Genomic DNA, 16,213 nt, shown 5'->3' on the forward strand with positions numbered 1-16,213 from the left:
GGGGTCGGTGGAAAAATTAGCTTATGGTAAAACCCTTTTGCGTTTTCAATTTTCATAAGCAGTGGTTCGAAGAGCATCAATCAAGACGGAAGCGACGAACTCAGCCAATTTCCCATGGCAAAATTGCAGATTTATATCTTATCAGGCGAAGTAACCGCAGGCATCTAATAACCTGCCTATAATAGGCACCTATCGTGGGCGTCAGATAAATCCATGCCGTTATCAATGGTATGTCAATTGTTCAGTTCCAGTAGCATTCCAGCAATGTTCGCCCTATGCGAGCGCTACGCTACGGTACACAGCGCCACCTACTAGCCATGCGCCGCTGACCCTCAGCGCCACACGCCAGTCCGTAGAACTACAGCTTCCTTACCTGTACGACAGGTGGCGGGCAGGTCGCCAGCGCCGACCGTGGACGGCAGGTGTGTGAGGCGTGCCGGGCCGTGAACCCGGCGGCACGGCACCTGCGCCGACCAGTCACAGAGAGAGCGCCGACTGCCGTGTCCGCGCCGCTGCTCCGTCCAGCCGGGTGGTCCGTGGTGTCGCCAGCGACAGTGAACCCTAGCGAGTGCCGCGCCCGTGTCTCAGTGTGTGTTTGAGTGTCAGGGTGAGCCGTACCCGCTCGGTCGGTCGTCTGACCGGTGTGTTTCTGTCGCCCTCGCTGTGCTGGGCGGCTGGTCGGTTCCGGTCCACTGCCCGTCCGCCGGCCGGTTGGTTGGTCGTGCCGCTCTGCGCGGCGGTTCAGCCGGCGAGGACGCGGTCCGGCGGCCCGCGGCGCGACACTCGGCGCCGGATGCCCCCCGCCCGCGGCTGACTTCCGGTCACACTTCCGGCACGCGCGATGCCGCTGTTTAACCGTCCGCGGCGGCGCGGCGACGCCGACAGCCCCGTGAACGGCCGCTCGGGCTCGGACGGCGGCAGCAGCTCGGGCGGCAGCCCCGGTCCCGGCCAGGAGCGCCGGCCCGAGTCGCCGGCGCGGCCCAAACTCGTGTTCCACTGCCAGCTGGCGCACGGAAGCCCCACCGGCATCATCTCCGGCTTCACCAATGTCAAGGAGCTCTACCAGAAAATCGCCGACTGCTACGACTTGCCGGTCTCGGAGGTGAGGCAGGGCTGGCTGAGGCAGTGCGAGGCACATACGGGACAGACTGGGAAGGCAGAAAGGAAGGGAGGCACCTCTCGAGTCACACTAACTTGGGGTGTGCACAGAAGGACCGGGGATACATGAGATCAGGCTTGCAGGGCACATGGGCGAGACGAAAGAAGAATGCAATTACAAGCAAGGGAACAGAAACACAGACGCATGGTTAAACCCACATATAAATACTGACTCATACCTATAAGGCACCGTTCCGTGCTTCTATCCTCAGGATACTGAAATCCTTCTCCTCCACGCTTCGATCCCCCTCCGGGCTGGACAGGCAACTTTATCTCATGCGGGCTGCTCCCTTGGAGCAGCACCGCTGCTCCCGAGGGAGCGCACCCCGTAGCCGGGTGCAGTGAGTGCTTTGGGGCTGGGTGGCCTGTCCTCTGGACGGGCTCAACCCCGGCGACTCACTAGGGTGCCTGCCCAGACCAATGTCTCCCCCTATATCCTATCATCCTCCCGGCTCTGAAATGGTCTCATTGGACCGAAAGGACCTAACCTAACAAAAAAAAAAAAAACCTATAAGGCAGGAGCGAATCGAAAGGTAGGTATAAGACGTGGACCAGGCAGTCGTAGAGAAAGTAGCGAACAGAAGCATGGAGACAGAAGCAGAAAGAACAGCTGATGAGTCAGAAATGACGGACAGATGTTCTCAGCTGCTGATATGTGAAAGCGCGCTAACGAATGTCAGCTTTCTAGCTCGTTGGTCATTCTTCCAGCACAGCACGAGTCAGAAACGTGTCTCGCTACACTTGTTTAAACAAACAGAGAGCCTGCATTCTGCAACAATGCACACTGCACGCTGCCGTGCAAAGGGCGGTTGGGTACGGTTCAGTCATTGTTTCGAGTGTATCGTCTTTCCTGATCACATTCTGTCCGGCGGAGAACCGGGTCGATTCTCGAATCGGCCAGATTTGTAAGGTTTCGTTTCGGCTCAGTCGCGTTCAGAGACAGAGCCGTTCCGTTCGCGTGACATATACGAGGTCAGGTCAGGCATAAGGCCCATTATGCTCATTGGCATTATTTATCCCATGTCTATAAATTGCTTGCACTCATCGGTATATTTTGGATTGGCTCAATCGGTATAAATCCGTTAGAATAAAGACGCAAGCGCTACAAGTTAAAATCTACTCGTACATCCATTTGAATACACCGACCGCCAAAAGTCAATGAAGATTTAGACGTGATCTCCCCACGACAGCAATAGCAGTTTGCAGCTCCGACATGCATGGAACCAGCCGAATTCTTAGCTGCAAACTGCATTGTCACCTCGCGGGTTGCAGGTCTGCACGCCGACGGAGGGGGACACCGTTAGCCCCGTTGCACGATGGTCAGGGTGACAGTGCTTGAGACGGACGAGTTTTACGGTTGGAGTTTCCCGGCTTACCTACACGAGACATAGGAACACGGGAGTAATAGGAAAGTGAGACAATTATCAGATGCATCATCTTCTGACATTATGAGCAATGAATAATGACTACATAATATTATACATAATTTTCATTATTTATACATGAACCAGATGTCTAATAGAACAGAGCACTGAGTCGCTTGGTTTCATTTACAAAATGTTCCGTCGGTCCCGAACTAGGGACTCGCATAGTAATCGCAGTTTGTTTGATAGGCACAGCACAAGTAAATTCATGCAAATCGTAGGAATCTGGTTCTAAAAATTGAATGGTGTAAAACGTTTTTTGAGCATGATTAGGATTAAAATGGAAATCAGATAGAATAGTAACCTTTTGCTCATAACTAAAGTAAGCTAAAAACAAATTCAAAATATATTTTCGGGGCTTTCCACTGAAGAAGGTCCAGCACCAAAAATATATTTTGGATTTGTTTTCAGCTTACTTTAGTTATGAGCAAAAGGTTACTATTCCATTTGATTTCCATCAAATCGTAGGATAATAAACAACGTTTTAGAGTAATTATGTAATTATCAAATGAAAAATAGCCCGCCACCCACCGATGTTTCGCGAAGGTGTTCGCTTGTCGGCCTGTCAGGCTGTCGTCCGCTTCACGCTGGCGTTATGTCATCCTCGGAAGACTCGCGGGCTTGGGGAGGGGGGGGAGACACGTTCACGAGGCTTCCTAGCCCTTGAACGGCTTCACAATTCACGCTGTCCGCTTCTGTAACTGCTATACAGTGTATCTACTCGATACCATAAATAATGAGACTGACATTCTACGTTCAAGGATATATGAGCCATCATATAGGTAAGCAAAGAAAAGGAAGATAACGGTGTTTTACGAATGATTATCAATTGTTCATTTATTTTGGCGAAGGACAACAATATTTTTTTTGCCAGGCTACATTCAGTAACATAATTAATATGTTCAACAGCAGCGGGTAGCTATCGCACTTCGGCCGCGGGTGATATCACCAAGAGCTGTAAAACCATCTCCCGGAAGTATTCATATGGCAGATTTGAACCGACAAGGAAAAGGAGAACTTCTATCTATACTTTGCATTCTGGCGCCTCAGTACGCTTCAGTACGTATTCGTTATACCTACACGAATAAGCATGCTGGGAAAGATTTAGAATGTGCCTTTTCAGGTGAAATATGCCAACCGAATTAACCTGATTTCCTATCCGTTCTGCTTACGCCTGAACCGGTTTTAAGCAGATGTTGAACATTCTTATTAGCCATGTAGGTGTAGTGAATACAAGCCATCGTGGACAGCTTAGTCGCGGCATGACTCGAGATCAAAATGCAGTTTTACAGTACCTACATACCTAACTAGCGTCCTTCATGGCCTCAACACGGTCATTCACAGTGCTCTGAGTCTAATTAGATGCCTCACTGGCGAGGTCCGTGAGGGGTGCGGACGTGGCTCGGTTCGATCGGCGTCCCCTTCCCCTACCCCGGCTCATGGGGTCTGACCCCTTCCTCAGGTGTGCCATCGAGTCCAGCGCTTACTCTAGCCCAGCCCTAGCTTGGTGCCCGATGCCCACCCTGGCTAAATATCGCATACTCACGTTAGCTCAACGTTTACCTTAGCTTGCAAAGTCTGCCCTATAGCTTCAGCGTGTGTTTTCACTCCGACATCTGACCTAAACCGACATCTACTCTGACTCCAGCGTCTGTCCTAGCCCTTGCACCCACCCCCAGCTCCTCATTTGCCAGACTTGGTGGCCGCCCAGCCCCTGGGTCGGCTACGCCCCGTGATTCCGACAGGGCGGCCCGTAACCACCGGCGCCAGGTGTACCGACGCGACCGAGCCCCGTCGGTGCCGGCCCGCCCCATCGCTCGGACGGCGCCCCAGCTGTGACCGCTTCCCGGTGACGTCATTAGTGGGCCGCCACGTGACGTCATCGGTGGCACGGTCCACTGGCCTGGCCTTCTGTCGTCCTTTGTGTGAGGGTATTAGGACCTCCGGGTGAATGGTAAAGGTGAAAATCGGCCCCGGTAACAGGTGCCAGAACTGGTAATTTGTAAGTCAAATGAAAACGCTTCATTGAGTGGGACCGAATTGAGAAAGGGCTGGACATTCCAAGAAGACATTTGGATATTCTAGCCTATTAAATATTATTGTCACATCCTCACTTCATAGGTGTGTTGGAGTGTGTTAGGTATTGCACCGGCTATAAGAGATAAAGCAAAAGCACCTCTAGCTCAAAAGGTTCCATGAAAAAGCACTTGTAGTCTTGTACACATCACTATCAAGTATCAAGTCGTCTTTGGCAAAGATCCTTCCTCATCGCTGACCAGCATCAAGTTTAATCGTCCCGATAATCCCCTGACCGGAAAAAGATCATCGGTCTGCTCGTTCGGCACTCGGAGAACTCGTCTTTTTCCCACAGATAACAATCGTCGGTATCTTTCATCCTCTGATTTGATGCCGCCGCTCCGTAGGATATTTCTTTTTTCCTTGACTAGCGCAAGGGACAGTCTGAATTCAAATGACTACAGGGGCATTCCACGTCAAATCGAACAAAAATCGGCTGTTTTGCACCTTACCATCAGCGATTTCATTATAAATTTGTGAGCGAGTTCCTGTGTCGCCCCGAACATTACATTGATGTTTTTTGCACATTCTGACCACAGGTCTTCTAAATATAGGGCATCGAATTTTTACAAAATGTTGCATCTTTATATTTTTGAACGGCCATAACTTTGGTTGTACTTGTTTGATTTGAATGAAATAAACCTTACTGTTTAGGTAATTTCTTAAGCATTTGTTCAGAATTGCACCTACTTAAATATATGACTTTGAAATTTGCTTAACTCTGTTCTTAAGCACAAAAATTGAAATAGCAAAAAACACGTCACCTTCGATTGGGCTAATTTTCATATATTTTATTGCCTACCATATTCTTAACAACCTGTGAAAAAATTAGAGTGGGCCATTCATAAGTTTTGAAGAAAATGGCACCTATGCAAACGTATGTTAGCACGGGCAGTGGAGGGGGAAGAGTGAATTTCGCCCCACCCCTCCTGTTTTTCGCCAATATCTCATGGTATTAATGCGAAATTAATTATAGCTACCTGTCCAAAATTGAATTGCACATCTCATCGTGCAAGCAAGAAGAAAATCGGTTCACAACTGGTCTAGTAATAGCGGTGTAAAGTGAACATACTGTCGCCGCGGCGACGCGGCGACTCGGCAGCCGGCGCCGACCGCTAGCCGCCGCCTGAATTGTAGACTGTGCCGGGACGGAACGGAACGGTTCCGTCTTTACATCGCGCTCCTTACCGCTGATTACGTTCGATTCGCGTCAAATTTTGTGAGAAGACTAAGAACTGTACAGGCAATCTTATGGTGTAAGAATTTTGAAAATCGGTTGGTAAACAATTGAAATATGAACGTGTAAACACAAAATTGTGATTGCTGCGTTTCCCGCGTCGGCCGATCCCGCCTCAGCCGGCGACATGTTACTCTTAGCAGGTCTCTAACTGCCATATTTATTATTGGATTAACTAGAAATTCCCCATACATACTCAAAAATGTATATCATTGCGTATAGTGAAGATAAAAAGACGTGAAGATATCGTTGCGTGATAATGTTTTCGTTGAATTTTTGGCTTCATGATGCATTTCCACACGGCTCAAAATTCACCGCAAAATACCGTTTGCCTGAGACACTTTTACTATGGAACTTGAATGCTTGACTACGATGACTATGTATTTCCATTCTCGCAGAGTTTGGGATATCACTAATCGGCAATCATTCATTTCAGAAAGTGTACACAAGCAAGCATGTCTTGACTCTGTCTTTCAAGGTCACGCGCGGTTGCGTGATGTTGATGCATGAAAACGGCGTTTGCCGCGAGAGTTATGAATGGCCCACTCCAATTTTTTCACAGATGGTTAGGAACATTGTGACGGACATAATATGTAAAAATTACCCAAATCGAAGGTGACGTGTTTTTTGCTATTCAAGTTTTTCTGTTTTAATTCAAGGTCAAATGCATTTCAAGGTCACTTCAATTTAATTTTATAATTAAAATCAAAGCCTTATCAATTGCCTACAAGACCCTGTTAATATCATTTTGATACCAGAAAAGGAACCAGAGTTAAAGACATTTAAAAAATTGATGTGTGACATTTTTGGCTATATTCGATGACCTATATCTCAGCGATACTTTATCAAATTTCGAAAATATTATACGTAACTCAGTTTTGAACCATGCCCAGTCTGCCTACAAATTTTCAAAAAAATCGAAGGGGATGACGGATTTCGGTGTTTGATTTGACGTGGAATGCCCCTACATGCTCCAACCGTCTGAAGGTTCCTATGAAGTTATGCATAAAAAATGTTCGCGCTTCCACGCATCGCCAGCAAATGAGACCGCACGGCGCGCACGGCTCTTTTCAGCCGGTATAACGTTTCAGGAAATATGAGAATCCCAGGAAACTGATCAGTAGCCCATAGACGCAATTCCGCGGAGGAAACCAGCCCGTGGAGGCCATGATGCGGACGTGCATGGTGTAGGTGCCTTGAAGGCCGTCCTGAAAATAGCCATGGCAGGCTCGAGCATTATAATTAACCGTTATGGGGTATGTGAATTCCGCATTGGCATTAGTCCTAATCCCAGAAAATATCACGATCCTAGCTTGTCGCAGGTGCGAGAACGCTCGAGCTCGGAGGTTTCCTGGTAGGTAATTGTTCGTTATCCACTCTGATCCTTCATGTTGTGTATAGTGGGTATGTGCCTTGTTCCAGTCTGAAACGTGTCGACTGTCGGAGGCGTGTCGACTTCCCGACGGTTTGACATGAGCAAGTGAGACGACGTCAAACAGTAAACGTGTCCGTCGAAGCGACACATTCTTTTTTCATACAAATATCCACTGAATGATGGGCAAAGGGCAAAGGCATAATAAAGCACAAGAACAGGCTTATCAAGTCCTAAACAATTTCGCTTTGCCACTCAGCTACAGAAAGAAAAGATATCTACAAGAGCCAGTGTGAGACAGTATAGGTCAAAGGAACTGACACGGATGCCGCGCGCCGTATAAAGACTCGGTCTTTTCGTCCTTTCATTTGCGTACGTTTGGTGGACGCGACCGTGAGACAGCCTCAGCCCAAGGCCACTCTACTATATAATGGCGAATATCTGATGAAGTTGGAAGTTGGAACAATGATCCGAGATAACCTCACGGACGTCCAATGGAGACGAGAAAATGGCTCCTAAACAGAGAATGTAGATATTACGTTATCACACTTATCACTTTGTCTCTGCATTCGGTCTTGGGCTGAATAAAGCCAAGTCATGCAGCTTACGACTGTAGGTAATTAGGATTTGAACTTTTCTCAAATAAGAATAATAATTATCAAAACATACCACGTTAGTAGCTGCAAATGGAAAAAAGTTCATGACTTTTGGCCTATAAGTAGGCATAAAGGTTGGTGGCTTTCGCCTATAAAGTACAGCCACCTCGAGATTTCTTCAATTACATCTACAATCTACATAATTAAGAATATAAAAACTCATCTCGGCTATTCAAGCTGCCGGCAAACTTTCGCCCCAGTGCAGCTGTTGTGCAGAGAAAACGACTGCCGGGTACTGCCTGACTATACAGCGGCCGCTCCGGCCCTGGGTGCGTCCCACCCGTCTCGGTCTGTTGCACTGGAGAGGAGCGGGTTAGAGCGGTTCGACGCGTGGTGTCTGTGCCCTCTGTTCACTGGGAACTGGGGAATATAGCGGGGTCTCTGATGCAGTGTGAGGTGGAGGTGTGCAGGCGCACGGTCACGGTCCGTGCGGTCCGCGTGCAGCAGCACAGAGAGGGCATACCTGCCTAATACTGACAGCTGCGCTGGGCGCTGAGCAGTGAGCATGTGAGCAGGGACTCTCAGATGGAGCTCTGAGTGGGGAGCGACAAGTATAAGTGAACTGAACCGGTGTCAGTGGAACGGAACTGGTACTTGTACCAATTTTAGTATATCTCCACGGTGTGCCTCATGTGCCATCAGCACACAATGCCGCATCTTCTCTACCTCTGTCGCAGTCTCGCTGATACAATCATCCTGTCAACAATACCTCCGTGTCAGTGTCTATCCACTGCACCCAGACCCTCTCACGCGCTCACTCACCCCTCACGCACAAGAGGCACGAACATCCGCCGTCGGTTCGAGGGAGCAGCTGCGCGGCGGTAACCGCCCGCCACGCTCCCCGGTCGGTAGATTATACGCACCGCCCCGCCGCCCCCGACTTTCACTGGGGTGGCCCAGTTGTGTGGCACCTGGGACGCACCGGCCAATATTCCACGCTCGGTGAGCTAGTTAGCCCGGCTCGCCGGGGAATCACGCTAGTATCGTGACCCGGTGCGGTCGGGGCAGCGGGTGTAGCGTGGCGGGCACGGCCAGCTGGGTCCCGGCAGACGCGACTTTCTCCCGCTGGATTCGGAGGGATTTGTGTGTTGTGGCCAGATGGCTATCACCGTCACGATTCCGGCATCCGAGGCGGATCGTGAGAGACCGCCAGCTTTGCTGGGGATTGTTTGGTTGGAGGCAGTTGGCTAGTTCCGATGTGCAGGCATAAATCATTCCGAGTAGTTATCCCCGGAAACAGTGATACAAATTAAATGTTTAATCTCTCATTTAATCTAATCTCACACTAATGACTGTCACTATTTGGTGATAACATGGCTGCGTTGCTCGATATCTTCACTTCAGCACTCACACATGCTCCGAGTCCAAGAGATCCATCAAAGTTCAAAGACCTCTGCAGGTCTGCAGCGGAAAGCCACTTCATGCACGGTTTTTCACGGGCTGGTTGGCTGCCATGCACGTCAGGTTTAGTGATCGCATGTTGCCGCTGCACGGTTCGCGTTAATTGAGTGTGCACTCTGTCCAGCCACCGTCCCGGCCGGCCTCGGCGGACTTGTCCGCATCAGACGGGGGAGGCGGTTCGTGTAGGTCACGCTGAGATCACCTTATTTATGTTCAGTTTTAGCCTGCATCCTGAGCTCATGTTGAGCTCACAATCAGCTCATTCCTTAAAAATGATGTTTGGACGAAACGTGGCTCTCGCATGACTTTCCAACTTCCAAGTTCGTTTAGTCCGCACGGTGACCTAAAGCTACGCTGGCTCGCATTTAACTCAACTCATGCTGAACTCACGATTAACTCGCGCTGGGCTCACAGCGAACTCTGCACGCCGACGGCCGAGCTCACAGTGGACTCACGCTGCATTAATCCATGGATCATCTATGAACGTTCGGTTTTATCCAGCTCTGTGGTTATACCCCCGCTGGGTCACTTCTCAACTCAAATCCGCCGAGATCAGGGCTGGGTGGCCCTGTCCGCCGCGTGTGCCGTCTAGTTAGCGGAGGTCTGTGGCGGCCGTTTGTGGTTTGATGCCAGCCAGTAACCATCACCTACCAGCCAGGGTGCTAGCTGATCTCAGCAGTACATAAGGTTGAGTGGTTAAGCGCCCGCTCGGCGCTCTCACTATATGTATTTAGCCAAATGATATTGTCGACGGACACGGTCAGTTAAAAAAACAGGAATGAACCTTTCCCATACAGAAGGTACCCTTTTTGCATCACCGTGAAGCGTTTGATTTTATATCTTGCATTTATTTCTAGAATAGGTACCTACTCATTATGCGGTGCCTATTAATGTAATTATGATAATGGAACTCATTATTGTTATGCCATTATGACCTCTTAGCGATCGTCACCAGAAACCTCGGGAATGCATTCGATGATGTCTCGCGGGACATTTAAATTTAGGTAACTGTTAAGTCTACAGCACTATACATAGCTCACAGGATCTCTCAGCTCTCATGTGTCCCGGTGGCGCGGGTCACTGCCCGCACCTCGGTGGGTCACGACGCCCTCGCTCAGCTCCGTTACCCCCACCCCTTCCCTCCCCGGCACGGTTCAGCACGTCAGGCTGTCTGTTTTTCTGGTGGCCAGTTTTTGTACTGTTTGTGTGCCGCCGTTCCTCCATAACGGAATGTTCGGCCCAAACACACCGTAGAACTCGTATGTTGGAGTCCGAGATGTGTGTACGGACCCGATGTGGCCCACCCAAGTAGGTTCTCAAGCATTAAACGAACCAGCTGTTACTTCGGGATAAAGGTACTTGAAGCATGTGTCAATGTCAATTTTTATCGTTCATTTTGTCTTCAAGATTGGAGGTTATGACACAAAAACTGGAACGATAAACATAAAACTTTTCACTATGCATTTTTGTTACGAACGTGTCACAATTTTGACGATTGTCAACTCGCTTCTCCAGCCCATGACCCCGCATCCTGAACTATCCGTACGACCCACGTTCTACCAACCACTGGTAACGTAACTGGTGACCAAATCGGTCCGTTCCGGCTCGCCGCGCCGTGCTGGGGCGTAGCCGTTTCAGGGGCGTAGTCGGCCTATGTGGCGGCACGGCGCCATGGCAGCTCCAGTGTCGGAATACGTCCCACGCCACACGGGTGCACGGCACATGGCGGGGAGGTGCGAGTCAGACGGGTACTGAACCGGGCCGCTGACAGGCTGTGATCGGGGGAGGGGTGATTGGAGGAGGAAATTGGGGGGGGGGGTGACAGCTGAGCACCGCAGGCAACGGATGCTCCGTAAAATGCTGGTATTCGGTGGTCGGCGCATATAAAGTTAAATTATCTATAGCTCCATTTAATCTGAAAATACCACTTAACACGTAGACTTATGGGTACATATTGCCGTTCCCCGAGGCTACTTAACAACCACTTTTGATGAATAGAACTACCCCGAATATGATTTATTATGTCGTACGGTGAAACGGAAATGGCAATCTTCTCGTATCCGTTTGAAACGAATATCACATACCAATCTATGGCTCATGCTTCTCGGGCGGCACAATGGCATCTCGCTGCAATGCCATTCACCAGCACGAAACTCCAGCTTCACTACATCACCGTGAGACTCAATTTTGACCACATGACCGCGCGTGTGCACCGCGCCACAGGGCAGTGGGCGGTGCACGGCACGAGGCGCTAACACCGGACTGACGGGGCATGGGAAATCGGCGGTGAAGCGAGCAGCTATAAGACGCCGTTGTGGTAAACGAGACTCATCCATATGCGGTGGGGCATTCTTTACTACTTAGCCCGTGGATCATAGTTCGTGAGTCTTCTGCTCGGCGAGCGTTTAAACGTGTCCCGTTCTGTGTCTTTCAGGTACTATTCTGCACATTGAACACGCACAAGCTGGACATGGCCAAACTTCTCGGAGGGCAGATCGGCCTGGAGGATTTCATATTCGCACATAGAAAAGGCAAGTCTTGAAACGATCTAGAGCGGATCATAACGGGCCAGTAGTCTGTGCTTAGGGTTAACGGTGGGCTTTAGCCTTCAGCGTCAAGATAGCACGTCAGGAAATCCGTGCATTTCATGCCATTAAATCTTCCATCGGAAGACGGGTGACCCTTTGCTTTGTCGCAAGAGGAGGTAAAATTTGAAGCAGTCGGCGTTGTAGTGTGGCGCGGCGCCACAAAGGAAAAGTAGAAACAAGGGAAAGGCTAAAGCACATGCTTATAGTGCACGACATTTTGCTATGCAAAGCTTGTTTTGGTATAGCACCAATGCATTCAACGGGACTTCAGTCTTTGTGAGTCACATATACTTTATAAACACAAACAAGTAGACCCAATATGAAAACGTTCATAGTCGAGCCATGTGACTGCAAGTCAATCGTCACTGCCGGTATTTGTATAACGACTTAGTTCTGTGTTGGACATTACATTATGAAAGCATCTCCCTGACATCAGCGCCCTATGTAACATCGGTTTGGTGTCACCAGGTCAGGCCAAGGAGATTGAGATTGTGAAGACGGAGCAGGCGCTGGGTCTGACGATCACCGACAACGGCGCTGGCTACGCCTTCATCAAGCGCATCAAGGAGGGCAGCGTCATCTCACGGATACCGCACGTTCAGGTACTGCAGGGGAAGCATCTGACGTGTCAGATAGCCGTACCACGGCTACGAGTACAGTCGGGGTGCTGACATATGTCGACAGGATAGAGCCGCCACAGGTGTGGTGTCTGTCCTCGATCTGTACTTACAGCTGCGGGCTATCAACTTAACAGGCGTTTTTGTCTCTTCTGTCACATGGCTGAGTACTAGGTTTGAGCATGTAACTAGGGAGCCTATACCTACGTCACATGACTCTAAAGGCAACAAACCGAGTATTTCTTCTATCCGACGTAACAATAAACTTGACAATAATAACCCAAGTTTATTGCACAATGCTAATGTACAATGAAGCCGTCATTATTGCCATTATTATCGTCATTCTACAGCTGTCATGGATTCGTTACAAATAACAATATACATAGGACAAGTTTGAATCCCGTTCGTGCAGCTTTGAAATATAACCGTAGCCCGATAGCGTGACAAAGGTTTGGTCAAATGCAAAACAATACCATGCATGATGCAAACCTTGTTTAGCCGTCACCAAAACTTCCTCAGTAAATTCGGCCTTGGTCGTTTTTTTTTTAAGTACCTATGTGCAGCGTGCATGGCGACGTACTCAGTGAAAGCCGTCATGATTTAAGTTTGGTGTAAATTGTTTGCGCAGTCGCGTTGGTTTCTTACTATTTTGTCGTTTCAGGCAAAAAACATTTGTTATCGAATAAGATAAACTGAAAATACGGAAGATCATTCACTCTCAAATTGACCAGCCTTTTTTCGACAAATGAACGACGATGGACCCACGGCCCACGGCCGCCATTGCGTAGGTAGCATCATTTACAGCACGTTCTTTGTCTCCAGGTGGGCGACCACATTGAGAAGATCAACGGCGTCAGTCTGGTGGGCAGCCGGCACTACGAGGTAGCCAAGATGCTCAAGGAGATCCCCGTGGACCAGGCGTTCGTGCTGCGGGTCGTGGAGCCGCTCAAGGCCGGGTTCGGTGAGTCAGTCAATTGTGGGTAGCAATTAGTGCACTAATGAATACCGTGCATTCTAGGATGGAACGCTATCGGGTTATAGTAGGTACAATCAGGTGTTCAATAGGTTAAGCCATATATCAAAATATTGTTTTTGAGCTCGCTGCTTTGTTGACTATCTAGAGCTCACGTAACTGCTAGACTTGAATCACTGGCTGAACAAAGAAATGCGTCCATATGAGTCACAGCTCTGCCACGCAATTAGCCTCGCTTTTAATGTCATACGGAATCCAGCCACGTGTGCACTGTGCGTGCACTGTGCAATGCAACGGACTGACAGGGATTAGAGAGAAATCATGGAAGCCGCAGTGTGTCGAATGCCTCCAAGTCCAGCCCATGCACGTCCGCTTCGAGTGAAACCGATAAACACTCCGCACCTTTTTATGCATGCTATTACGCCAAAAACGAAATACTCCATACCGTGCGACATTGCGTACCACTTATTTAAGCCTCAAATACATCGCTGAGTACGAGCCCATGCTGGGTTCCTGATCCTCACCGTAGAAACACGTTCTGTTCCAGCCAACATCGGACCGCGCACGGACCCACGGGCGGGGAAGAAGGCCGGCTACGGGTCCGGCAAGGCCACCCTCCGATTGCGGGCCAACGGTCAAGCGCGCGTCGAGGAGGCGGTGAGTGGTGACTCTGGTCACCGAGGGTCGTGGGGGGGGGGGGGTGAGTAAATGGGATGAGGAGCGAGGGAAAGAGGGCTCAGATGGGTTAGAAAAGGGGTTAATACATGAATGGAGCGCTGATGACCAGACCGCGATATAATGAGCGAAGGAGAGGTGAACCATGGAAAACCTGTCCTGGAAAGTGCTAATTTGTATTATGTATACATAGATGTGAGCTACTTTTCATAGATGTTCATGGAAAACATGTTTACGTCTCAAGTGGCTGCGGATCACCTGCCTTACACGAACCTCAGCCGCTCAAACAACGATTACCTCAAAACCAATAAACTCGAGCAAATACGCTAACCTTCACACACATGAAAACTTCTCTGTCGATTAGCCCAACACCCAATGACTAACATTTCTGCCCTTGTCAACAGCCCTGTGGGATGGTGGAGGCGGCTACCAACAAGATCAACACACTCCTGGAGAGCTTCCTCGGCATCAACGACTCGGAGCTCGGTAAGCGTCCGTCTGTCTCGAGTGCGCTGTTGACCTCAGAGTGCCGCCCTGTGTCACCAGCACGGACCCAGATAAACAAACCGACACCGCGCCCGAGCGTACAATAACGGCGACATTTGTGCGTTTTTGCGCCGATAGTGGATATCGCAGGCATATCTGAGGTTCCGTTTGTGGCGGCCCTCGTCCAATATCGTGCGGCACGTGTTGGTTCGATTCGATAGCGACAAGACTGCGGCCGTGCCTCGCTTCAGATTGACCTAAATATAGGAGTTGGAATGGAAGGAATCCGATAGTAAATATCCAATGTCGCTAAATAGTACACGACGCCATTAAAAAAAAAAAAAAATGGCAGCTGCTATGATTTGTATCTATGAGTCGTGACTTTTTAGCACTGAGCTGCCAAAGCCTTCGACTCACACGCTACGTTCACTACCACCCGTACACGTATCACTGTCCCATTGACCGATGATACATTCTTACTCTTCAAATCTGCTCGTCCATTTCAACTCCTTCAGTACGTTCAGCCACTGACCACTCTTCTCCCCTTCCAGCGACTCAGATCTGGGAGCTGGGCGAGAACAAGGAGAACACGATGGATTTTGCCGAGGCCATCGACAGCTCGGACCTGGAGGCGTTTGGCTTCACCGACGACTTTGTCATCGAGCTGTGGGGCGCCATCACAGACGTCAAGGCCGGCAGGGTCAAATGACCACCGAGGCGCCCTGTGGAGTGACGTGAGGACGTCAGGTGACCCGGGCTGACCTCGGGCGAGCGTCAGGTGGCCTCCGAGTGGAGTGTGGCTGTTTGTGAGTGGTCCATGAGGACTTGGTGTCTCGGTTAGGACGTGGTCGCTGTTCGAGACGGGACTCCAGAACAGAGGCACCTCTAAAGGCAACATTGCGTGCTTCAATTTATGACACGCTGGCGCGATGCTTCGATTGGAAGGCCATCTAGTAGAACTGTGAAGCATTTCAATCGCAGTGCAGTTAGATAAGAAATGCAGGTGCCTCTACACAACGGAGACACAACTGAGCCAACGGAGTCCAGGCACGCCAGGAGTGACAGTGCGATAGACATGACAACTTCAACTGACCAGAATCCATGTCACCGGCAGAGGAAAACACAGCGATTGCGAGTGTTACGTTCCGAGACCCCAACAAGTCTCTGCCGCTCCGAAACGTGAATCATTCACTGATGACTCACCGTGCACATACTTTGGCACGAACATATGTGAGCGGTGTGTGAATGTCCACACCTGTACATCCACGTGCGGGGCAGATCTAAACGTCCACTGAATGCGGTCGGATGCGGCAGAATGAGACAAAAAGTATGTTAGTGTGTGATGGATTGGTGAAGAATCGGGAGACTTGTCTCGTGTGCCGGGGGTTGACATTCCACTGGAAGGAGGTGGCCGTGAGCTGGGTGAGAGTCGCCACATTCCACTGTGGAATATTTGTAGCGGGGATCCCGACATTCCATTGTGGAATGGCGTGGGCTCGAGTGTGGGGCGAGGACTGGCATTCCACTGTGGAATTAGATGGATGTGTGTG

General features: G+C 49.8%; 1 protein-coding gene across 1 annotated transcript; it reads left to right on the top strand.

Moving 5' to 3' along the window:
- Positions 1-464: 464 nt before the first annotated feature.
- Positions 465-15,935, top strand: LOC122390581 (PDZ domain-containing protein GIPC3-like). The gene is made up of 7 exons (XM_043383672.1): positions 465-1,102; positions 11,759-11,855; positions 12,381-12,514; positions 13,352-13,490; positions 14,050-14,159; positions 14,582-14,663; positions 15,215-15,935. The coding sequence occupies exons 1-7, from the start codon at positions 842-844 to the stop codon at positions 15,370-15,372; spliced, it is 981 nt and encodes a 326-aa protein (XP_043239607.1). The 5' UTR covers positions 465-841; the 3' UTR covers positions 15,373-15,935.
- The last annotated feature ends 278 nt before the right edge of the window (positions 15,936-16,213 follow it).

This window comes from Amphibalanus amphitrite, unplaced genomic scaffold (genome assembly GCF_019059575.1).
Source record: "Amphibalanus amphitrite isolate SeventyFive unplaced genomic scaffold, NRLGWU_Aamphi_draft 000401F_arrow, whole genome shotgun sequence".
Classification (NCBI taxonomy): Eukaryota; Metazoa; Arthropoda; class Thecostraca; order Balanomorpha; family Balanidae; genus Amphibalanus; species Amphibalanus amphitrite.